The sequence below is a fragment of the Sesamum indicum genome, linkage group LG3 (genome assembly GCF_026168435.1).
Source record: "Sesamum indicum cultivar Baizhima isolate 11 linkage group LG3, ASM2616843v1, whole genome shotgun sequence".
In the NCBI taxonomy this organism is placed as follows: domain Eukaryota; kingdom Viridiplantae; phylum Streptophyta; class Magnoliopsida; order Lamiales; family Pedaliaceae; genus Sesamum; species Sesamum indicum.
Window position 1 is genome coordinate 19,723,389 of NC_142659.1, and position 19,673 is coordinate 19,743,061.

The window sequence follows — 19,673 nt, forward strand, 5'->3', positions numbered from 1 at the left end:
AATGTTGGTGGGCATACATTACCTTGTATATAGTCATGGGCGTCAACTTCGTTAATGCATGTTTGGTTCTGTAACTTAATTAGGTCACTTGGCGATTTCGTATTTTAATTTTTGATAATAGTATTTTGATCCCATGTCTTTTTTTAACTTTTATCATTTCAGTTCTTTTCTTCATCAAAGTTAACATTCTCACTTGAAAAAATGCATGTGCATCTCACATCAGCATACTATTCCTATTGGCACTTTTTGTCAGCATTTTTGTCTAATTTTTCAGACTAGAATTTTGGTTCTAAATCTTGTTAATTTTTGGAATTTTGATCCCTTTTTTTTTTTTGGGAGTTTTACCCGATGGAGGTGAACAAAAAAAAGACTGATATTATGAAAATTTTAGGACTAAAATACTATCTTTAAAAGAATAAAAATACCAAATAATTTAAGTTACAAAATCAAAAATATTATATTCTCAACTTTCCCTATTAAGCTCATCTACTTTTATGCATCCTATTCTAGTGGAAATCACTCTTTTTTAATTTAGTATTAAGAATGGGGAGTGCATGAAACTTGATTGAAATAGTAATAAGATGTTTGTCATCTCAAATTTATACTTAATTTGAAGGAATTGGTTAAGACTTTTTTTTTTTTTTTATAAAAAAAAGAGATCTTAATTTTCAATATTTCTTACTTGAATGGGAAAAGAATGGGGATATATTGTGGATAGGTATTCATAATTGGACCCTTTTTTAGGTAATTTTGCACTAAAATATCCTTTATCGTATGTATATATATAAGAGACTTGGTGAAATTGAATTGTTTTAAACTTGTTGTGAGTGTTTTTTTGTCATTTTCTTTCCCCCTAAAAAGTAAATAATTTTGCTCTTATAATAATTTTAAGATGTTATAATTTAAATTAAAATCACTATACAAAGATTGATTTTAGTAAAATTATTTTAAAATTTTAAAAATTTATATGAATATAAATGTGAATTAGTTATAATAATTTTATTTTATTAACTAATTTAAATTATTATTTAGTTTAAATATATTTTAAAAAATTATATTATTTACTATAATTGATACTTACATTTAAATATACATATAAATATTTAAAATGAGTTCTAATACTATTTTATTATTTTAAAGTTTGAAAAAATTTAAAGATTTTTATTTTTATTTTTTTAAAACTTAAAAATAAAAAAAATAATTTCTTTCAAATTTGGGCGAGTGAGGGCCACCGAAGGCTTGGTTGACCGAGCGATCCCCAGGTCTCTTATCGGCGACGGCGACGGTGCGCAATTGCCCCCTTCTGCATTGGGTAGTGTGGACAGGGAGGGACAACAACGTGTGTGGGTGGGTGGCTGGAGAGTGAGTGGATTCTAATTTATTTTTTAAATAATAATTTTAGTTTTTATAGTTTTCATGCTATATACATATATATTTAATCATTAAATTTAAATTATTAGTCTATATAATTTAACTGTTAAGATGAATTAATTAAATTTGACAGTCTTTATGCATTTAAAAGAATCAACAATTATTAAAATTAGAAACAATATATAATAAGTAATGATCTAACGGTCATGCGGACAAGTGAGCTATATTTAAAAAAATAAAATAATTTTTTTTATTTATTTTAAAATACAAAAGTATTGTTAGTTGAATTTTTAAAATATAGAGGAAGTTTTATGCTATTTGGGCAAAAAATAAAAGAAAAGAATATTACACAAAAATTTAGAGAGAGAGAGAGGAAGAGAGCGTCGTATGTAGACGCAATACTTTGGTAAGAAAACGTTGTCATTTCAAGCGCCAAAGTAAATTAACGCTTTTAGTTTTACTCGCGCACCAGTGTATACAGTATCATTTCAGAATTAGGGTTTTTGCACTTCCCAACTCTCTTTCTTTCTCTCTTGACGTGTGAAAGGGAAGATTCGAATCGATTTTTGTAATTTCAGGCTGCAATTGGACATGGATGGAGAGGAATTGACGGAGCAGGAAACTGCTCTTTATGATCGTCAAATTCGTGTTTGGGGCGCCGATGCTCAACGAAGGTGCTATATAGTAGTTGATGTTCTTGCTCTCTATGTGTTTATGTTCTCTCTCTTTTTTTTCCCTTTCTTCCCGAAGTTTGTAAATGTTTGTGTTATATTTGTTGGTTTATTTCTAGGCTAAGCAAGTCTCATATACTCGTTAGCGGACTAAAAGGGACTGTAGTTGAGGTATTTTATCTCTCTCTTTATGAATTTGAAGGTCCCATTTTTAAATTTCTAAATTGGTTCTGGGAGTGCGTGGTGCAATTTAGAAAATCATGTGTGCCTAGTTGAAATTTATTTCTGTGGTGCTTTTGCAGTTCTGCAAGAATATTGTTCTAGCAGGAGTAGGTAGTGTGACATTAAACGATGACCGACTAGTGACCGAGGAGTTGTTGTCGGCTAACTTTTTGGTTCCTCCCGATGAAACTGTGTATTCAGGGAAATCTCTTGCTGAGCTCTGTTGTGACTCTTTGACAGATTTTAATCCCATGGTTCGTGTTTCTGTTGAAAAAGGTGGGAACTTTTTCTCTCTCTTTTTTTTTTTTTTTTTTTTTTGTCTTGTGTTTGAATGTACTGAGTTATTGATTGGAGGCACTTCTAAAATGGGGCTTTCCTTGTTTCATCCCCTGACGTGAGTGTAGGATAAGGGTGGTACTGTTATCTAACTGGGTAATATTCTGAATGATCACTTTGTAATCTAAGGTTGAAAAGGGCATCAAAAGAGCCTGGTGAGAAACTTGGTTTATGAACTTCTGTAGACGGTTGTTTTCAACTTAATATATTCGTACCCTGCAGAAGAATTGATTGGAATTGGCTTCTTGAGTAAGGAGTAAGCTGTGTGCGTCTAATTTAAAAAGTGAAGGTTAATGCCTTCGCGATGGAATTGACTCTAGTCTTCTGGGTCCTTCATCATTTTTATCATGTTTTCTCAGTCCCAGGCAATTAGAGAACATGCTTATGATGTTTGGAAGTTCTGCGTACTTTTGTTTGGTGAAGGAACTTTTGGGAATGTTGAATATATGAAACCTTTGCTTTATGCATGTCTCACAATTACCATGGTTTGTCGTACTTGTTTTTGTTTAGCCACTGATCTGGAAAGTTATTTGATGCGTGCAGGTGAAGTATCCAAATTTTCTGCCGACTTCTTTGACAAGTTTGATGTTGTAGTTATCAGTTCTTGCTCACTTTCAACAAAAGTATAGAAAAGCCTTCTTATTCTATCTCAAAGTTTTTTCTTTTCTTTCCCAATTCTTGGTTTATGAATATTCAGATCAACAATCTCTTATATTTGTTCCATTTCTTGTACTTAACTGCTGCAGCAATCAATTAATGAGAAGTGTCGCAAATCGTTAAAGCGCATTGCATTTTATACAGTGGATTGCAGAGATTCCTGTGGTGAAATATTTGTTGACTTGCAGAATTACATCTACACCAAGGTTATATATCTTTTCTAGTTTAATATTTTTTGTTGTATGCATTAGATCTTTGGATTACTTATATGGTTTCCTTGTGTCTTGCAATTGCGTATTAGTTAAAGTTTATTTATATTGATTGGATTGACTGGATTAAGCTAGAGCTTTTAAGTCTGTTATTACTGCTTCCTTTTAGTATTGATTGTTTGGAGTTTGAACTGCTTTCGGTCTTCTTTTATTTGGCCTCCCTGCAGAAAAAAAATGATGAAGCAGTTGAATGTCTTCTAGAGTATTCAAGTTTTGAGGTATGCAGTCACAATTTCTACCAAGGAACTTTGACCTTTAAATTTGCTCTTCACTATGTTATATCAATGGATGGTAGTTTCATCAATATATTTATTTAAGTAGGTTTGCAGTTTGCACATATATCAACTAGAATTTTGTTCATTAAAATAATATTAGAACATGGCATCAGATATTGGCAAAGTTCCATAATTCTTGTCGTGGCGAACTGATTCTGATGAAACATGCATCACCATTTATAGGTATTGGAGTATTCTACAGAGGGTAATTTATTACAAACCAACATTATATTGTCTAATGAAAAATATGGTGCAAGATGGATGAGTAATGCTCGGGAAACCTTAAACCAACTTAGAGGCTAGAAAAGCTTATGTTAAAAGCTTACAGGATTAGAGCTAGGATTCTGAGGAATAATTTCGCCAGTTATTTGGGTGGTGGGTTAGGATTTCATGACAGCAACATGCGGCGTACAGGATGTATGTACTCTATGCACGTGATGGAGCTGGGAGAAAACACCATCTGACTACTGTACATACAAACCAACAGTTCCAGAATGTGTAAACTGTAAAAATAAAATAACAGTGTTCATGTACTCTATGCACGTGATTGAGCTGGGAGATATGCAATCTTCTTTCACCTAACCTCGACTTAATGGTCTATAATCAGAAAACATGCAAAACATCTATTTTCATCATGAGAAACACTAATTTTTTTCTTGAGAAAATGGTTAAAGGAAAAATGAGATAAAGGAGGTTTGGCTCGTCATAAATAGGTCATGCCTCATAAGCACAAACTAGATTAGTGTGTTTAACTCTTAATTGACTATTGCACCCTCAAATTAAGATTTTTGTTTGGCTAGTCAGATATGTAAATATAGTTAAAATGGTGAAAAAATCGCTTCCTAAAGTAGGGATTTTTCCAGTGTGTATAAAAGAGGGCTGAAAACTAATGGCAAATGGTGTTCAGATGTTATGGACGGACTTCTAATTTTGAAGCATTTTCTAATCTGTCTCATCTGAGTAGTAGTTCTAGAAATCCTTTGACAGGAAATCTCATGTATAGAACCGAGCATAGAAATTATTTTTGACGCACAGCCATACATACACTGGGGTCCCATTTCACTTACTGCCTTCCAGTGAGATCCACAGAGTTGTCCTCTAACGGAAGTTGCTTGTAACTTTTTTCTCCTCTCAGGAAGCTGTATCTGTCCCGTGGAGATCTCTTCCAAGGAGAGTTTCTAAGTTGTACTTAGCCATGAGAGGTATTTTTGTTGGCCTCTTGATTTGTTTAAATGAGATCTGCATATATTTGTTTTCATTTCGTAATTTTGATTGAATGCTGCATTCATTATCAGGAGAACAAAGGAATCTAAAATGTTGTATAAATGTGCCAACCCAGTTTTGCATATAAATGCAACTAGGTAAGAATTGAGCCACAGCTCGTGTCATGTAGTAATACATTGATACGTTCTAGATTAGGAATAGTGGTATGTAGAATTAGTTTGACAATCAAGTTATAATCAATTGGAGAATCCTCCTAAGTCCTTCATAATTGGGTTTTTGAATGTCCTACTTTTTTCATTGGAATGTAGAGAGGAGGCCATTACCTTCTATATTTTTCCCCAAGGAATTACTGATTTCATGGTATAGATGGAAGCCCTCGAAGCAGAATCTTTTTAGTATTCAAGTGTTTCGACTTCTGGCATAAGTCGTGTATACCCCCGATAATCGATGAAATCTTGTATACCCCTGGTTTCTTTCATGTCGATTGGTTGTGTAATCATATCAATATTTTCTCTTTTTACGTTCTTTCTCTCTTAATCCTAAATTCCCCTTTTCCAGAACACAATTTTACTTTTGAGCAACTTTATTTCAGTGATAGAGAAGTTTGAGGAGCTTGAAGGCCGCATTCCTGGGGAAACATCTGCCGCTGACTTGCCGAAGGTTCAGAAGCTGAGGAAGGAGCTTTGTGAGGCACAGGTAAATCTCATGGAAGTTGTTGAGGTTTTGTGCACATGTGTATAATGCTTTTCATTGTTTAATTATCCATCCATTCTATGCAGTTGCTGGATGAATCTCAGATTCCTGATTCCCTCCTAGAGAGATTGTCAGAAGGTAGAAGAGAATTTCCACCTGTTTGTGCAGTCATTGGGGGGATCCTTGGACAGGTCAAAAGGAGTTGGAATTGTTGTCTCTTGAAACTACTTGTACTAACTGCTGATCATGTTATGTGATCTTTTTGCTGCTGATATTGGAACTGTTCATGGTTGTAGGAGGTTATCAAAGCAATATCAGGCAAAGGAGATCCTCTAAAAAATTTCTTCTTCTTCGATGCAATGGATGGAAAAGGCATAATAGAGGACATATTCAGACAAAAATCCTAAGCCTAGGCTTGTTATTTATCATCATGAAGATTGGAATCCAGATTCGATGATCCATCATGTTGGACAAAGGTAAAAATCTTTGTTCGATTTGCGACTGATCCTCAGTGGAGATCTTTCTAACAACTATTTGAACAACTTCTAGTCTAGGCTGAAATGTAGCTTTAGTACCCATGAATTATTCCAATACTTTCTGGTCATTGGCGTATGATTCCAAAACTTCTGTAATTCAAACTAATTTCTCTTGGTTTTCAGAAAGTAATGTAGCATCAGTTTGAGGATGAGTGAAAAAGAAAAGAGGAGGTATGGTTTACATGACTGAAATACAACTTATTTTTTTTACTGTTTTGTAAATTAGAATATTATCTGGGGAGATACACTCCTAGCAGAGATTCCATTACCGTAATAAAGATGTTAATGTCCTCAGTAAATGAACATGTCTTCCTAATTCAGCAAAGATGTTAATTAGACCGGTATTTTGCAACTCACTGGAGTTCCAGAAACTGCTCTACGTCCTGACTGTTTATGATGAATAACTGTAGCTGGGGCTCCTCTTTCCCATACGTCTTTATCGTATTTGAAGTTGGTGTAAAAATCAGTTTACATTCTAGTGCAAGACCAGCTGCTAACAGTGTTGAGGTGATCATGATTGCATTCATCATTCTGGGATCCACAGTTACATTGCCCATCCCCAAATGACTAATGACCTAGCCTGTGAATCAGTGGTAGTACTTCCCATAGCACTCGCTTTCTCTTTAGCCTTTAAGGGTCAGAACCAACAAGAACAAGTATACCGTTGTGTGAAGAACGGAGCTATGCATGTGTTCTTGTGAGCTTCATGTTCGACCTGGTGGATCGCATGTCTCAGCTTGAGTGATGCACCTGGTTTCTTTTCTTGTAGCTTCTCTGATGGCCCCTTCTGTGGTGGCTGATGAAGATGTTCTCATACTATGCAGTAGATAGGAGTAGTTCAGGGAGAAATATCAACCTACCTTTGAATGTTTCTCTATTGCACTTTCTTCGTTGGTAATGTTAGAAAAACTGGCACTTGGATTTGCAGGAAGAGCTTTTAGTCAATCTTAATGGAGTAAGCTTATAAACTTTTTAGGGTAAATTACAACCACTTATCTTAAAGTTTATCATAATTACAAATACTTTTTCGTTGTCTGAAAAATTGCAAATACTCTCTAATGTTTGATAAAATTATTCAATCCTTGGATGAAAGTATGAAATTGTCAATTTTATTCTTATTGTATTTTTTTATTTGTATTTAAATTTAAAATTTACAAAAAAAAATCGAATGGGAAGGATGAAATTTTTTTGGAACTTATAAAAAAGTGTTTACTTAGTTAATAAAAAAATAAAAAATAATAAATTTTTAATTTTTAATCTACAAAGGTATTAGTCAATTCATCATAAAAAAGACTGAAAATTTAGCGGATTGAGTTACTTGTTACACAGTTGTTAAAATCAAAAGGGTTTTGGTAATTTTTTAAACAATAAAGGAATATTTGTAATTATGAAAATTAATAAGGTTTTAGTAATTTTTCAAATAATGAAAAAATATTTGTAATTATGTCAGATCTTAAAGGAGATTGTAATTTACACAAGTTTTTAAGATATTTTATAGTATGTTTGAGAGATTATAAAATATTAAAAGTGTTTGATAAATTTAAAAGAGATTATAAAATGTATCTATGTATAAGCTCAAAAAGAAGTAACAAGTTTCAATTTTTATTTTTTGTTAATTCAAAATTTTAACTAATTCTTTTATCTTCAATTGTATTAATTTCAATATTGTTATTTTTGAGTATCTTATAAATTTTATAATTTTATTTTATTATCACTTCAAGTACTTATTTTTAAAGTAAGATATAATATCTTATAAATTTTAAAAATATTTTATTAGATGCACGAGCTTCATGAGATATTTAAATAAATTTAGCCAACCATATGCACCTTTGTAACCTTATGTTTTTAACAAAATTGCTTACGGGACGAATGGGAAACTTTTGCTATTTATTTTCTCTATTTCTAGTGACAAATTAGTGGTTAGATAAATGAGAATCATTGGTCGTCATCAATTATTAATAATTATTGATATCAAATTTTGGACATAAATAATCCAACTTTAAGAACTTTTAAATTTATGTGTTATTTTTATATATCTATATTTATATATTATATATAAATAAACAAGCGATGCATATAATAGCAATCATCTGATAAAATTTTTTCCAAAAATAAACGGTCTGTATTTTAAATTTGTATTTTTATGTTATATAATATGAAATGTTTAATAAAATATAGTATATTCCTATATACATACATACATAAATAAAGTATGTGCGTATATATCATAACATACAAATGGAGTGGCGGCTGTTGCTCTATATTGCCGCCCACTTTTTTGGTTGCAATTGTTGATCGTCACCTGCAACAGGGGCCGGCGGCTGCGCCATCTTTGGAGGTGGTGGTGGCCGGAGGGGGGAAAAATAAAAAAGAAATAAAAATATTGAAACTATAAATTCTTTTTAAAAATTTCAGAAAAGAAAAATAGGATCAAAATAGTCATTTTAACAAACGAAATAAGTGTAAACCAATGGGGCTTAGCTCAATTGGCGAGCTGAAGCCCTATGACTTTAAAGTTATGGTTGAACCTCATCAACGTGTGGGGTGCTATTGTTATAGTTGCTAGATATAGATATTTGATATTGATACTTCCAGAAAATGCTCAAGTCTAATGGATCTAGACGATCATTCAAAGCTTGGATCGAAACGAATGTAAATCCTGAGGGGGACCTATAAAAAAAGAGTTAGCACTCTGACTTCTAAGTCAATATTGGAATTGAAATTGAATAAAACAAAAAGTAAATAAATGTTATTGAAGATTGAGATATGATGAATAAAGTTAGTGAAAAGTGCAATAACACATGATAATATGCTTGTAGAGTGTTTAGAGAATATTTAGAGAGTGAGAGATGATTTAGTGAGTAAGAGAGGTGTGAGGGACGTAAGAGATATCGTCCAGAAAGTGAGAAAGGTATTAAGAAGGTCTCTTCCGTATGGAAGACTAAGCATGTATTTATAGGGGGGGTGTCCTCTTTTGATAGGGCTCTGCATATTTCATCTATTCTCAGGAAAAGTGGATAAAAATTGTTTGGGTAAGTCATAATATGTTCTTATTCTTCATTAATCTTGCTTTTGAAAGTATATTTCAAAGCTGAGGGGAATCATTCACTGGCGAGGACTCCTAACCACTAGGGAATCTTCCTGACCAAGAGGAAACCTCCCTCGACTTCGTGCCTTCCATGTTGGTTAAGAAGTAGACTTGTAAGCATGGGTCTTGGCGAATCATCTTGTTGGGCCATATCTTTCGGCTAAGCCTGTAAACATTTTGGGCTCCTACGTCCTTCATGGGTCATTGGCTGAATATTTTGGTGGGCTTTGATCATGGTCCAAGTTAGGGAATGTCTTGGGCCTCCTTCCTTTGCCAATCTGTTTTTTTAGAGACACCCGTCAGGGTTGCCTGCCAGGTCCTCTTAAACCTCCTAAGATATTACGGGCCTCTCGTTTTTTTCTTCTTTTTTGATCGTTTAGGCCTCTTTAAGCCAATTTATTTTTATGCACATCAGATATGATTGTAATCGATTTATTCACAAAAAAAGTTTAATAGTTCATCACTTTCACTTAAAAAAAAATGAATAAGTGTGGAAAGACATGAAATCTATCATTTTCACACATCGGCGCTTGCAGTTAAACTCTATCAAATCTGCGGGATTTTTACTTTTTAAAGTAAAAACGATGAACTATTATTAATTGAAATAAATTCATTTAAAATTATTCTAGTCGAATATCAATATTTAACAAAAATCATTACAATAATAATATTGAAAAATATAATCAAAACTTATTATTACGAATAAATAATATATACTATGTAGTAAAAATAATGTCTACTATATAGTGAAAACAACATTGCACTCATATAACGAGGTTTGAACATTAGGGCGTAAGAGAACAAGCGAGGTTTTCTTTATTAATAAAATATTAGGTTAAATGAATCTATTGTGGCTAGCCCAATTAAAGGAATCTGACCGCCAATATTTTTCACTTTGGTTATCGTAGTCTTACTAAAAATACTATTAAGTAGTAAGTTAAGACTAATTTTTATTGGATAAAAAAAAGCCTTATCTTTTATAATTTTATTAGATGAAAATAGATCGATCACCGTCATGCATTCACAATATACCACATAAAATGACGAAGTTTATATTTTTAGTAATGTTCGAACTTGTGACGTGTTAGAGAGAAAATGAACATTTATACCTGATCGGAAAGTCTCTCATCTTTTTCTTATAATTACAATTATAAAAAGGATAAATTAGAATGGACTCTCATATATCTGTGATTTTAAAAAAAGAGAGAGAGATATTTTTAATTGTACCCTTATAAAAAATCTTTCGAGTTCTCGAATTTTGTGGAATACAATACATGTTAATTTTGAAGTTCAAAAAAGGTTTTCCTTTTTCCAAAATCCAACTTTCTCCTTTCACAAATCCAAATACCTAATGAGTTGAAAGAAATGATGAAAGCACAGACAAAATCATTCCACAAGATAAAGTAATCACACAGAAACTGATTAATTTATACTATATATATAAAAAAATACGTTTTTTTTTCTTTCACAAACCACGATTATAACACTGCAACACCAATTTTATCGTTATACCCCTAAATTGATTTTCTTTTTTTTTTCGTTTTCTTTCTTTTTTTTTTCTAAATATATATATTTTTTCTTATTCATAATATAGTTTAAAATGTAAAATATTATTTATTATATGCATGTAGAGACGGCGTGCTACGGCGACTAGTTTTTAAAATATTTTCGAGCATATCCGATTTGTGGGTATTAATCTCATTTTATGTGGGTATTTATTTTACTTAATATAAGTTATTATAAATTATTAATTATCTTTAATCATAATAATATATTGGTCGAATTGTACGCCATTAAAAAAATATTTATTAAATGGCAATAATTTTGATTTCATCACTACACAATAATTAGTTACAATAATCTATACTATACTATTATAAAAGAGCAACTTTTGAATATACGAATTTATCCTTTAATTCATCCCCCCTCCCCCCCAAAAAAAAAGAACAAGGTCGAATAATAATTTCAATATTTTTTTAACAATCCTACAATTATAATTTTATCCACTAATTACAAATATTTATTTTCTCTCTCACCTTATGCCACGTTTCTTTCTTTCTCACCCACACACCACGATTATTTCATTTCACAATTTTTTTTTACTTCATTTCATGACATCATAATTTTTTTATATGTACACGAGAGCCTGCATCAATGACTAGTCTTATATAAAGTTATCATTATAGATAATTAGTGATAACTTTGTGCCGGCACAAATATAGTGATAATAAGTAATTGTTGTTACTATATATGTTCACTAATTGTCTCTTTCTTTTTTCTTCTTTTTTTTAAAGAACTAGTTCACTAATTATTTTCAGTGTCAATTTAATATACAATCTTTTGCCACTAATTCCAGCTAATTACAATTTTTATAGAAAAATCACTATTAAAACTTTGATGTTAATTATTGCGATGTCACTAAATATATATAAGGGATAATTATATTTACACCTTCTAATCTATATATGGTCTGTTTACTCAAATCACCCTCTGTCTTTTGCATAATTATATAAATCACCCATGACAAACAGAAAAACGAAGATAGTTTATGTAATGATATTGATATTTTTAGGATTGTATGTGTAATTTTTCTAAAAAACAGTAATAATTTGTGTAAATGATGACGTTTTTTATAAGTGTATATGTAATTCTTCAAAATTGAAAAGTGGTTTTTGTAAACAAATCATAAGATAAGATAGAAAATATTAATATAATTATTCCTATATACAATTAGTGACACTATTAAAATTGTTACCTAATTTTTTTAGTAGCTAATTTTGTATTTCTTTCGGTGCTGGCTCTTAAATATACTGAGAATTAATCTGCAATTAACAAAGCCTAACAACAAACATTTATATGCATTAAATTCTTGTTCTTAGGTTCTGTTTGGTTTCACTTCGATTCCATGTTTTTATTACTTTCTGAGTGAGAAGTTGTACTTTATTTATTCAAAAATTTTGGTGTAGAAATGAAGATTTATTTGATTATATGAATTGACGAGATGATGTATTTTTGTATTGTTCGTGCATGGTACTAAAATAATGTATTTTTCATTTGAATGAATTATTTATATTTGTATTTTATTGATTTATAATTTTCAGTAAAAGTATATATCATTATTTTATTAAATTAATGGTTAAAAAATTTGTATATGTGTAAAATAAAATTATAATTTAAGTAAAAAATATATAAAAATCACTACAAAAAAATAAATTATTCTCTATGTTTTAAACGACAACTTTTTAAAATCATATTAAATCAATACTATCTATCCCTGTCATACACAATCAATGCAAAAATTTAAATTTAACCACGGTTTAGTCAACATTTATTGTGATTTCAACTATGGTTAAAATATTTATCATGGTTAATTATTAATTGTGGTTACGTTCCAGTCTCACATATAGAACGTTTGGTACTAACGTCGTACAACTATCATTAATTAGTAATCGGCATAATTTTTTTAATTTTATTATGATAATTAACAATCACAAAAGTTCATCTTTCTTCTAGTGAATATTTCCATCTAAAAATACCAAAAAAAACACAATCTTACATTTTTCAAAAGATGAAAATTGAAACCGAGAAAACGAAAATGAAGCAACCTAGATTTGATCTAATCAGATCTTATTAACCTCGCTAGTTCATATCTATCCTCACAAGAGAGAGAGAGAGAGGTTTACTCATCTGAAAGGTGTGATTTAAATTTCGAAAAGAGAAATTCCAGGATTTGGCAGTTCATAATCCCCCCATGTTCTCACCACACCACGTTCTTTGACGAACCCCACCATGCATAAACCCCGCTACATCAATCAAGTTCAAAAAGGGGAAAGAAGCAGAAACATCACAGACCCCACCATGCAAAAACCATCAAAAGCCGGATCCCAAGAACGTCGAGGTTACCAAGCATTAGTCCAGCAGTTGAAGAACCTCGAAAGCGAATGGGAATCCATAGACAAATACAGGCAGCGAAGCCCACGTCGATGTTCATCAGCAGGCTCGTCAGCTGACGGCACTCTCGCCTCTTTTGATCAGCTGTTGGACAATTCTCCAAGAGAGCTCATGTCTTCTCTTCAGCAGAGGGCATCGCCTTCTGTTAGGGTCATGAGGTTGAAAAACAACTGTGATATGTCAGTTCAAGAAATACTAATGGACAGAAGGGCAGCCATTATGAGCGGAAAACTTAAAGGCAGGCGGCTTTTCGGACCGGCGGACACGCCCAGTAGTGAGGAGGAACTGGACCTGAATTACGGATGCGGCGCTGGTGGTGAAATATGCTGTGATTGGTTGAATATGAGTGAAGAAAGAGAGTTGGTCATAAATGAAAATTATAGTATTGGCAAAAGAAGCTTTGATGGAGAAGAACAGGAGTTGATTGATTTTTCGAAACAATCTTGTTCATTTTCAGATTCTTCCCTTTCTGAAGAGAAAGTGGTGGTGGGGCAGGAGGAGGAGGAGAAGCCGGTGGTGCAAGAGGCTATTGCGGCAGAGAAGGGAGGCTGCGGTGCCAAGGCAACGGGTGGCGGACGTTACATGGCAGCAATGACTTGGTTTGGCTTCGTGGTAATTCTGCTAACACTTGGATTTATTTCCATGAGCTGTAATGGCAAATATGTTCATGGAGACGAGTCGATCCTTGTCCCAACATAGACGTATGGATTTAGCTTTACTGGTAGTATTAAACTTCATGGGAGTTACTGGTTTTATCTGTGACAGTTTCCATATGTAGAATACAATTTGTTCTCTGCTTCAATCTACATTATGTGCTGAAGAAAAATTTTCTGGCTACATATTACTGCAAAATTTTGGCAAGAATTGGCGAGAATGCAAGTGTTGACAAGAATTCTATAGTTGTTGCTATCAGGCAGTATCAGGTGGAAGTAGTCATTTACTATCGGACTACTAGCCACACGGTAACTCTTCCCCGCATTGTAGAAGGTGCCCCATGAGAGTTGCCAGTTAAGAATTAAAGAAACACATCTTATTGACTAAATATTGCCAGCGTGCCTGCTTAGGCCACATCTCTTTTACATCAGCCACCACTTGACTCATCAGCAAAAGATCAACCAAGTAAGATGTTTTGTCAAATCTTTAACCGGCACATTATATATAAGTAAATGCAACTTTTCGGTCAATTTTGTCTTAAGAGTAGCAAAATTAAAAACATGAAAGATCATTTACAACTTCAACAAATTATAGGACTAAAATACCGAATGATTATAAATACAAGACTAAAATTATAATAAAAGCCAATATATGCTTATGTACACGATCTTAATTTCCTAATTACATCTTAGTTATACCTCATAGGAGAGTACGTGTTGTGCGCATAAAGTCTCAGTTTGGTGGTATATATGATCTGAGTGGAGTGTTATATATGACTATCATAGCATTTAGTAAGAAATATTCTGTCTTTTTCTGGGTCATTTCCGTACTAATGAATGTCTAACTAAAGGTCAACAGAAATGTCACCAAGAGTAATAAGGACAAATGACATGCTCAGTGTTGGAAAACTTCATATATATTTGCAAAATGCAGCAGGTGAAAAGATTGTCATGTTCCCCTGGGTGGAGGGACGAGGGATCTTGCATACTTATGAATTAACCGCTATAATTTTGTCTGAAGCGCTTATGCATTTGAAGGAAGAAAAGACTTTGCCAGAGTCTCGGCACATAGAAGAAAAACCACGGGAGTATGTATTTTTATAACACCAACTTAAAATTTCATTCAGCAACTGTAAACATATATGTTATAATAAAAATGATGTATAGAAAGTTTTAGCCAACAGATAGAATAACTTAAGACCTCTGAACCGTCAATAGCGATATCTCATTTCCTAAAATACGATACTGGAAAAACAGACACGACAGAAAAAACACGGGATGCAAGAAGCCAGAGTTGGAAATTAAGGATTGATATGGAGATGTGATCTGTATAAGAAACTGAACCAACTCTACTTCTTTTTGGAAGAGGATCCATCCTTCTTGGCATCAGCAGCTGCGGGAGCAGACTGAGCGGGAGAGTTGAGCTCGTCCCAAGCGTCGATCCATGTGACCATAGCATCAGCAAGCTTCTGGAAGTAAGGATCGATAGGGCCAAGCTTCTCTTTGACCAACTTGGACAGCTCGGTGTAGCATTTCTGCACGGTTGTGCATTCCTTTGGGAGAGTTACAGATTGGAAGAACGGAATGATGTCCTCCTGCCAGTAAATGCCCTTGTATTCTTTCTTCAGATTCACAAATGGGTTGCTAGCCTTGCTGTGCCAGATGTATGGCAGCCCAGTCTTCACCCCAAGACCCAAGTGGTCTGTGATTACCTGCAAAAAGAAAAAGCCATGCCATTAATCTTTATAACCCATTATATGTGTGTCTTCATGTCTAGTTAGTAGAGCACAACATATCTTCAATAGTGGTAAATTTGCAAGCAGTAATAGCATCCTCGTGGTGATTGTTAAGTCTCATCCTTGTAACCAGTACTACTAGTGGTTAGCAAACTAAGGCATTTATCAAATATTCAACGTTATTCTGAAAATGTAGAAATTGGTTGGCTGTAAATATAATGCAATTGCGTGAAATTGTATGTTAAGGAAAGTCACCTTAGTGCACCAGCCAGCCCACATATCGTCATATCTCCCAATAGGTTGGCCATCACCCATTAGCCCAAAGTACATGGCAGGGCCAATGAGTTCCCTGTCGAATGCAAGGTTCATCCCACACATAGGAAACAGGGTTCCTTTGGGAATCGTCAGTACAGCATCCACATACCTGAATGAGATGATAAAATTACATATTAATCATAACCGAGCAACATACACAATTAAAATGCATAGGCAACTCTTAAAATAACCTGGTGTTGCGCTCAAGGGGTTTGACAAGCTGAGTTGGGGCATCATAGTCAGGGATGTTGAGCCAGAGTCCATGAGAGACAGCAGTTGGAACTCCTTCTCTCATGCTAAATGGGTAGCCACGGACAAAATCAGCACCGTCTCTGAAGGGGTCATACAATGTGTTGAAAAAGAATGGTGTGGATGGAGTAAGCAGGTTTTGTATGTGCTGTTGCAAAGCATTGATCTCTTTTCCAGTTGGATCTTTGGCCACCTATCATTTCCCATTTCAGTTATATCATCAAAAATTTCACACAAACATACACAAGTAATTTGGTTTCTTAATTCTTCAAATACCCACAAGCCACTTGGTAAATCAACAGATGAAAACTAGAACAAATGATGAAACCAGTTTCTGTCATCAAATAAGAAATAATGTACATAATTATCTATCAACTTCTCCACAGATCGAGAGAAAGCAACTTTAACACTGAGTGGCAGAGCACAAGAAACGGATCAATACCACATCGTTCTTAATTGTTCATGTTCAAATACCAAGAAAACAAAAACAAAAACAAAATCCAAAAAGAACAAAGTATAAAGTGAACTTTTAATCAGATTAGATTTTATGAGTGGAAAATAATAGCATTGCTGCAAATTAAATCTATATTAGAGTCTTTTTGTGGGCCAAAAGACGTATAAAATGATTGCGGATGCCCCACCAAAGGACAAGAACCACTGGCATACGCAACGTGTCAGAATAAAAAATATGGGCCCACCCTTTCTCCGCGCACCGGCATCTATTTTAGTACATCCCATTTTCTCCCGCTCAACAGAGATTTTCTCATGGACCGTTGACTTTCCAGATCCCCAAGACCAAACGCATCAACCCAGCAGACAAAGAACATTCATCCAGAGTCCGCACAAACTCAGATCCGAGTCAAAATTCGATCTCAGAACTCACGGTTTAACTCAGAAACCCACATACATTCACACAGAATCGAATTTTTTACCAGAAAAAAAAAAAGCAGGGAAAGTAAAGAACAAAGAGAACTCACAAAGCAATCGTCATCAATGGTGAAGATGTACTTCTTCTTCGAGACCAAAAACCCGAAGCAGCGGCAGGCGGAGTCTTTGAAGGAGATGCAGGAGGCTTTTGGCCCCAGGATCCGGTTGATGTCGTTCCGATTGTAGAGCTCGTAGTCGAACCCCTCCGGCACCTTGATTGTCTTAGTCGGGTCCCCATCTTGAACGATGATCAGATGGTACGGCTGGAAGAAGGGCCGCCACATTTCCAGGAAATCCAAGTTCCTAATGGTCGGAATCACTATGTCCAACTCGTCCTTGAGCGGCGGCGCCACCGGTGTCGCTGGCTTCGACATTTTCTTTCTTCTCTGAAGGAAAAGGAGCAGATCTTGGGGGGAATTGAGAGGAAATTGTGGGGTGTGATGGTGGAGAAATGGTGGGGTTGAGATGGGATTTATAGGGGGTGAAGAGAGCGGGGGATTTGAGTAATATAAACGAGAAAGAAGTGAAGAGATTGCATACAATGTGAAGGGGATTCACTTGCCAAAGGTGGTGGGGTGGGTGTGGGGGTGGGGTGGGGGGGGTGACTTTTATTGCCAAGAATTCATTTGAATTTGATGTTGTGAAATTCACATGGAGGTTGCCCCCTTTTGCATATTTTTTTGGGGTGAAATGCAATTTCCCTTCGTATGAATTTCGAAAAATTAAAAAAGAGAATTTTCGTAAAAAAATTATTAAAAAAATAATGTAAAAACATTAGGAAGGCAATGTGCATTATTTTTTAAATATTGGGAAATTTTTTTTATCTTCTTATTTTATAGAATTTTTTGAATAAATTTTAACCATATTTTTGGGGCATTTGGATTTTTGAAGTAGAGCAGAAGTTGGGCTGATATTTTTTTATTATATATACACGTTATGTATATAAAAATTATATTATTTATTTTATTTAAAAAATATATTATATATGTAATATGTATATATTTAATAGAATAAAAAATGTAATATAATTTGAAATAAAAAATATAATCTGAGACATGTAGACCTGGATTTGGCAACTAAATTGTTGTAAAATAGTTGAAAGATTGTTTACTCCATATAAAGAAAAAAAATTATTCAATTGACATAATTTAATTAATGAAATTAGATTACATATTCTATAATTGATTTGTATATTAGAAGAAAAAATGACAGACACAAAATAAATATAATTATATTTGTCGTATAATTGATTGAAATCGAAACATAATATGAAAATGAAGCCTTGTAATGGTATATCAATATGTGAATATGTAGGTTTATAGAGGAAAATATTAAGAAAGATTTTATTTCAGTATTTGAAGGCAATGCTGAAATCAATCAAGAATGCTCTTTGTTTATCACTGTTATCTTTGTTCAATTTGAGACAATTATTACATTCTCATGCTATATTTCTAGACTACTTCCACTTCCAATTTAACTCTTTTCTATGTCAAATGTTCTCTTGGACTTTTCCTGCTCTTTATTGTAAGCTGATTGAGCCTATTTCGCTGTTCAAGAGTTGGTATAATTACACATAGATTACATCTGGTATTCTTTATAGTTTGATTAGAAAAAATTTATTTAACTTACAATAAATCAATCGAGTATAAATATAAATTTTTATTTAATTTTTTTGTCAATATCAACGGATTTGGTAAATTTTGACTAATGATGAGAGTTGGATGAAATCAATAGTTAAAGACCCTAAATGTAAATTTTCCAACAACGACATGAGATTTACGTGTAATTACACAAAATCTCAAGAAGTGCGGTCTAATTATCCCTATTTTTTTAATTGTTGCAGTAGGGTGTGGATAGCAAAACTAAGATCTGAAATCAGGACCTCTTCTCCGTTGAGAAAAAGAAATTGCCAACTTAGCCAAATGTTGGTGGCTGTACTAAATATAATTGAAGAGGGTCTTTTGTTGTTTCCATAATTACCTTTAGTTTTGACAGCAATCGCTGCATCTATGACCAAAATATTGACCTCAGTTTTAGTTGTAATAAATATTTTGACGTCGATGTAGAAACAACGACTAATAGTTATTATGCAGTCGTAATTAATTAGTATCTCTTATAAATTTTTTTACTCTTAATCATGATAATTAACAATAATAAAAGACTATAATTCTTATAGTATGTGAAGTCATTTAAGTCCATATATACTCTATCAACCAAAATTAAATACTTTAAGGTTTTAAATATTAATAAATTAGTACATGTATTAACTGATTTTTGACTAATTTCATGTCGCTTAAATTTAATAAGATTAAGATATAAATTATTTCTAAATTACATATATAGACATCATGATCAATTAACATATATCTACGAATTTTCTATTTGAAATCATATTGGATTTTTTGTTTTATCATATATACTGTCTGTATAAAAAAAATTCTTAAATAAAATAAATAATATAATAATTATATGCATAAAATATATATATTAATTAAAAAAA

General features: G+C 33.0%; 2 protein-coding genes across 2 annotated transcripts; one reads left to right on the forward strand and one right to left on the reverse strand.

The window, feature by feature from the left end:
* The first annotated feature begins 1,815 nt into the window (after nucleotides 1-1,815).
* LOC105158146 (SUMO-activating enzyme subunit 1B-1) lies at nucleotides 1,816-6,553 on the forward strand. The gene is made up of 10 exons (XM_011074788.3): nucleotides 1,816-2,045; nucleotides 2,162-2,213; nucleotides 2,345-2,540; nucleotides 3,144-3,223; nucleotides 3,347-3,463; nucleotides 3,694-3,744; nucleotides 4,937-5,003; nucleotides 5,618-5,721; nucleotides 5,805-5,909; nucleotides 6,015-6,553. The coding sequence occupies exons 1-10, from the start codon at nucleotides 1,963-1,965 to the stop codon at nucleotides 6,123-6,125; spliced, it is 966 nt and encodes a 321-aa protein (XP_011073090.1). The 5' UTR covers nucleotides 1,816-1,962; the 3' UTR covers nucleotides 6,126-6,553.
* Nucleotides 6,554-15,015: 8,462 nt separating this feature from the next.
* On the reverse strand, nucleotides 15,016-17,746 carry LOC105158147 (UDP-arabinopyranose mutase 1). Its single transcript, XM_011074789.3, has 4 exons — nucleotides 17,224-17,746; nucleotides 16,189-16,439; nucleotides 15,938-16,106; nucleotides 15,016-15,658 (listed from the first exon to the last, which is right to left on the reverse strand). Exons 1-4 carry the CDS (start codon nucleotides 17,545-17,547, stop codon nucleotides 15,296-15,298), a joined length of 1,107 nt encoding a protein of 368 aa, XP_011073091.1. The 5' UTR covers nucleotides 17,548-17,746; the 3' UTR covers nucleotides 15,016-15,295.
* Nucleotides 17,747-19,673: the final 1,927 nt, after the last annotated feature.

What these genes read in the sequence shown, in the direction of transcription:
- LOC105158146 (XM_011074788.3), top strand. Translation starts at nt 1,963, where the DNA reads ATGGATGGAGAGGAATTGACGGAGCAGGAAACTGCTCTTTATGATCGT. An exon ending in CTTGCTCACTTTCAACAAAA is followed by an intron (nt 3,224 to 3,346) that starts GTATAGAAAAGC and finishes TAACTGCTGCAG; the next exon opens with CAATCAATTAATGAGAAGTG. An exon ending in TAGAGTATTCAAGTTTTGAG is followed by an intron (nt 3,745 to 4,936) that starts GTATGCAGTCAC and finishes TTCTCCTCTCAG; the next exon opens with GAAGCTGTATCTGTCCCGTG.
- LOC105158147 (XM_011074789.3), bottom strand. Translation starts at nt 17,547, where the DNA reads ATGTCGAAGCCAGCGACACCGGTGGCGCCGCCGCTCAAGGACGAGTTG. An exon ending in CCATTGATGACGATTGCTTT is followed by an intron (nt 16,440 to 17,223) that starts GTGAGTTCTCTT and finishes GGGAAATGATAG; the next exon opens with GTGGCCAAAGATCCAACTGG. An exon ending in CCCCTTGAGCGCAACACCAG is followed by an intron (nt 16,107 to 16,188) that starts GTTATTTTAAGA and finishes CATCTCATTCAG; the next exon opens with GTATGTGGATGCTGTACTGA.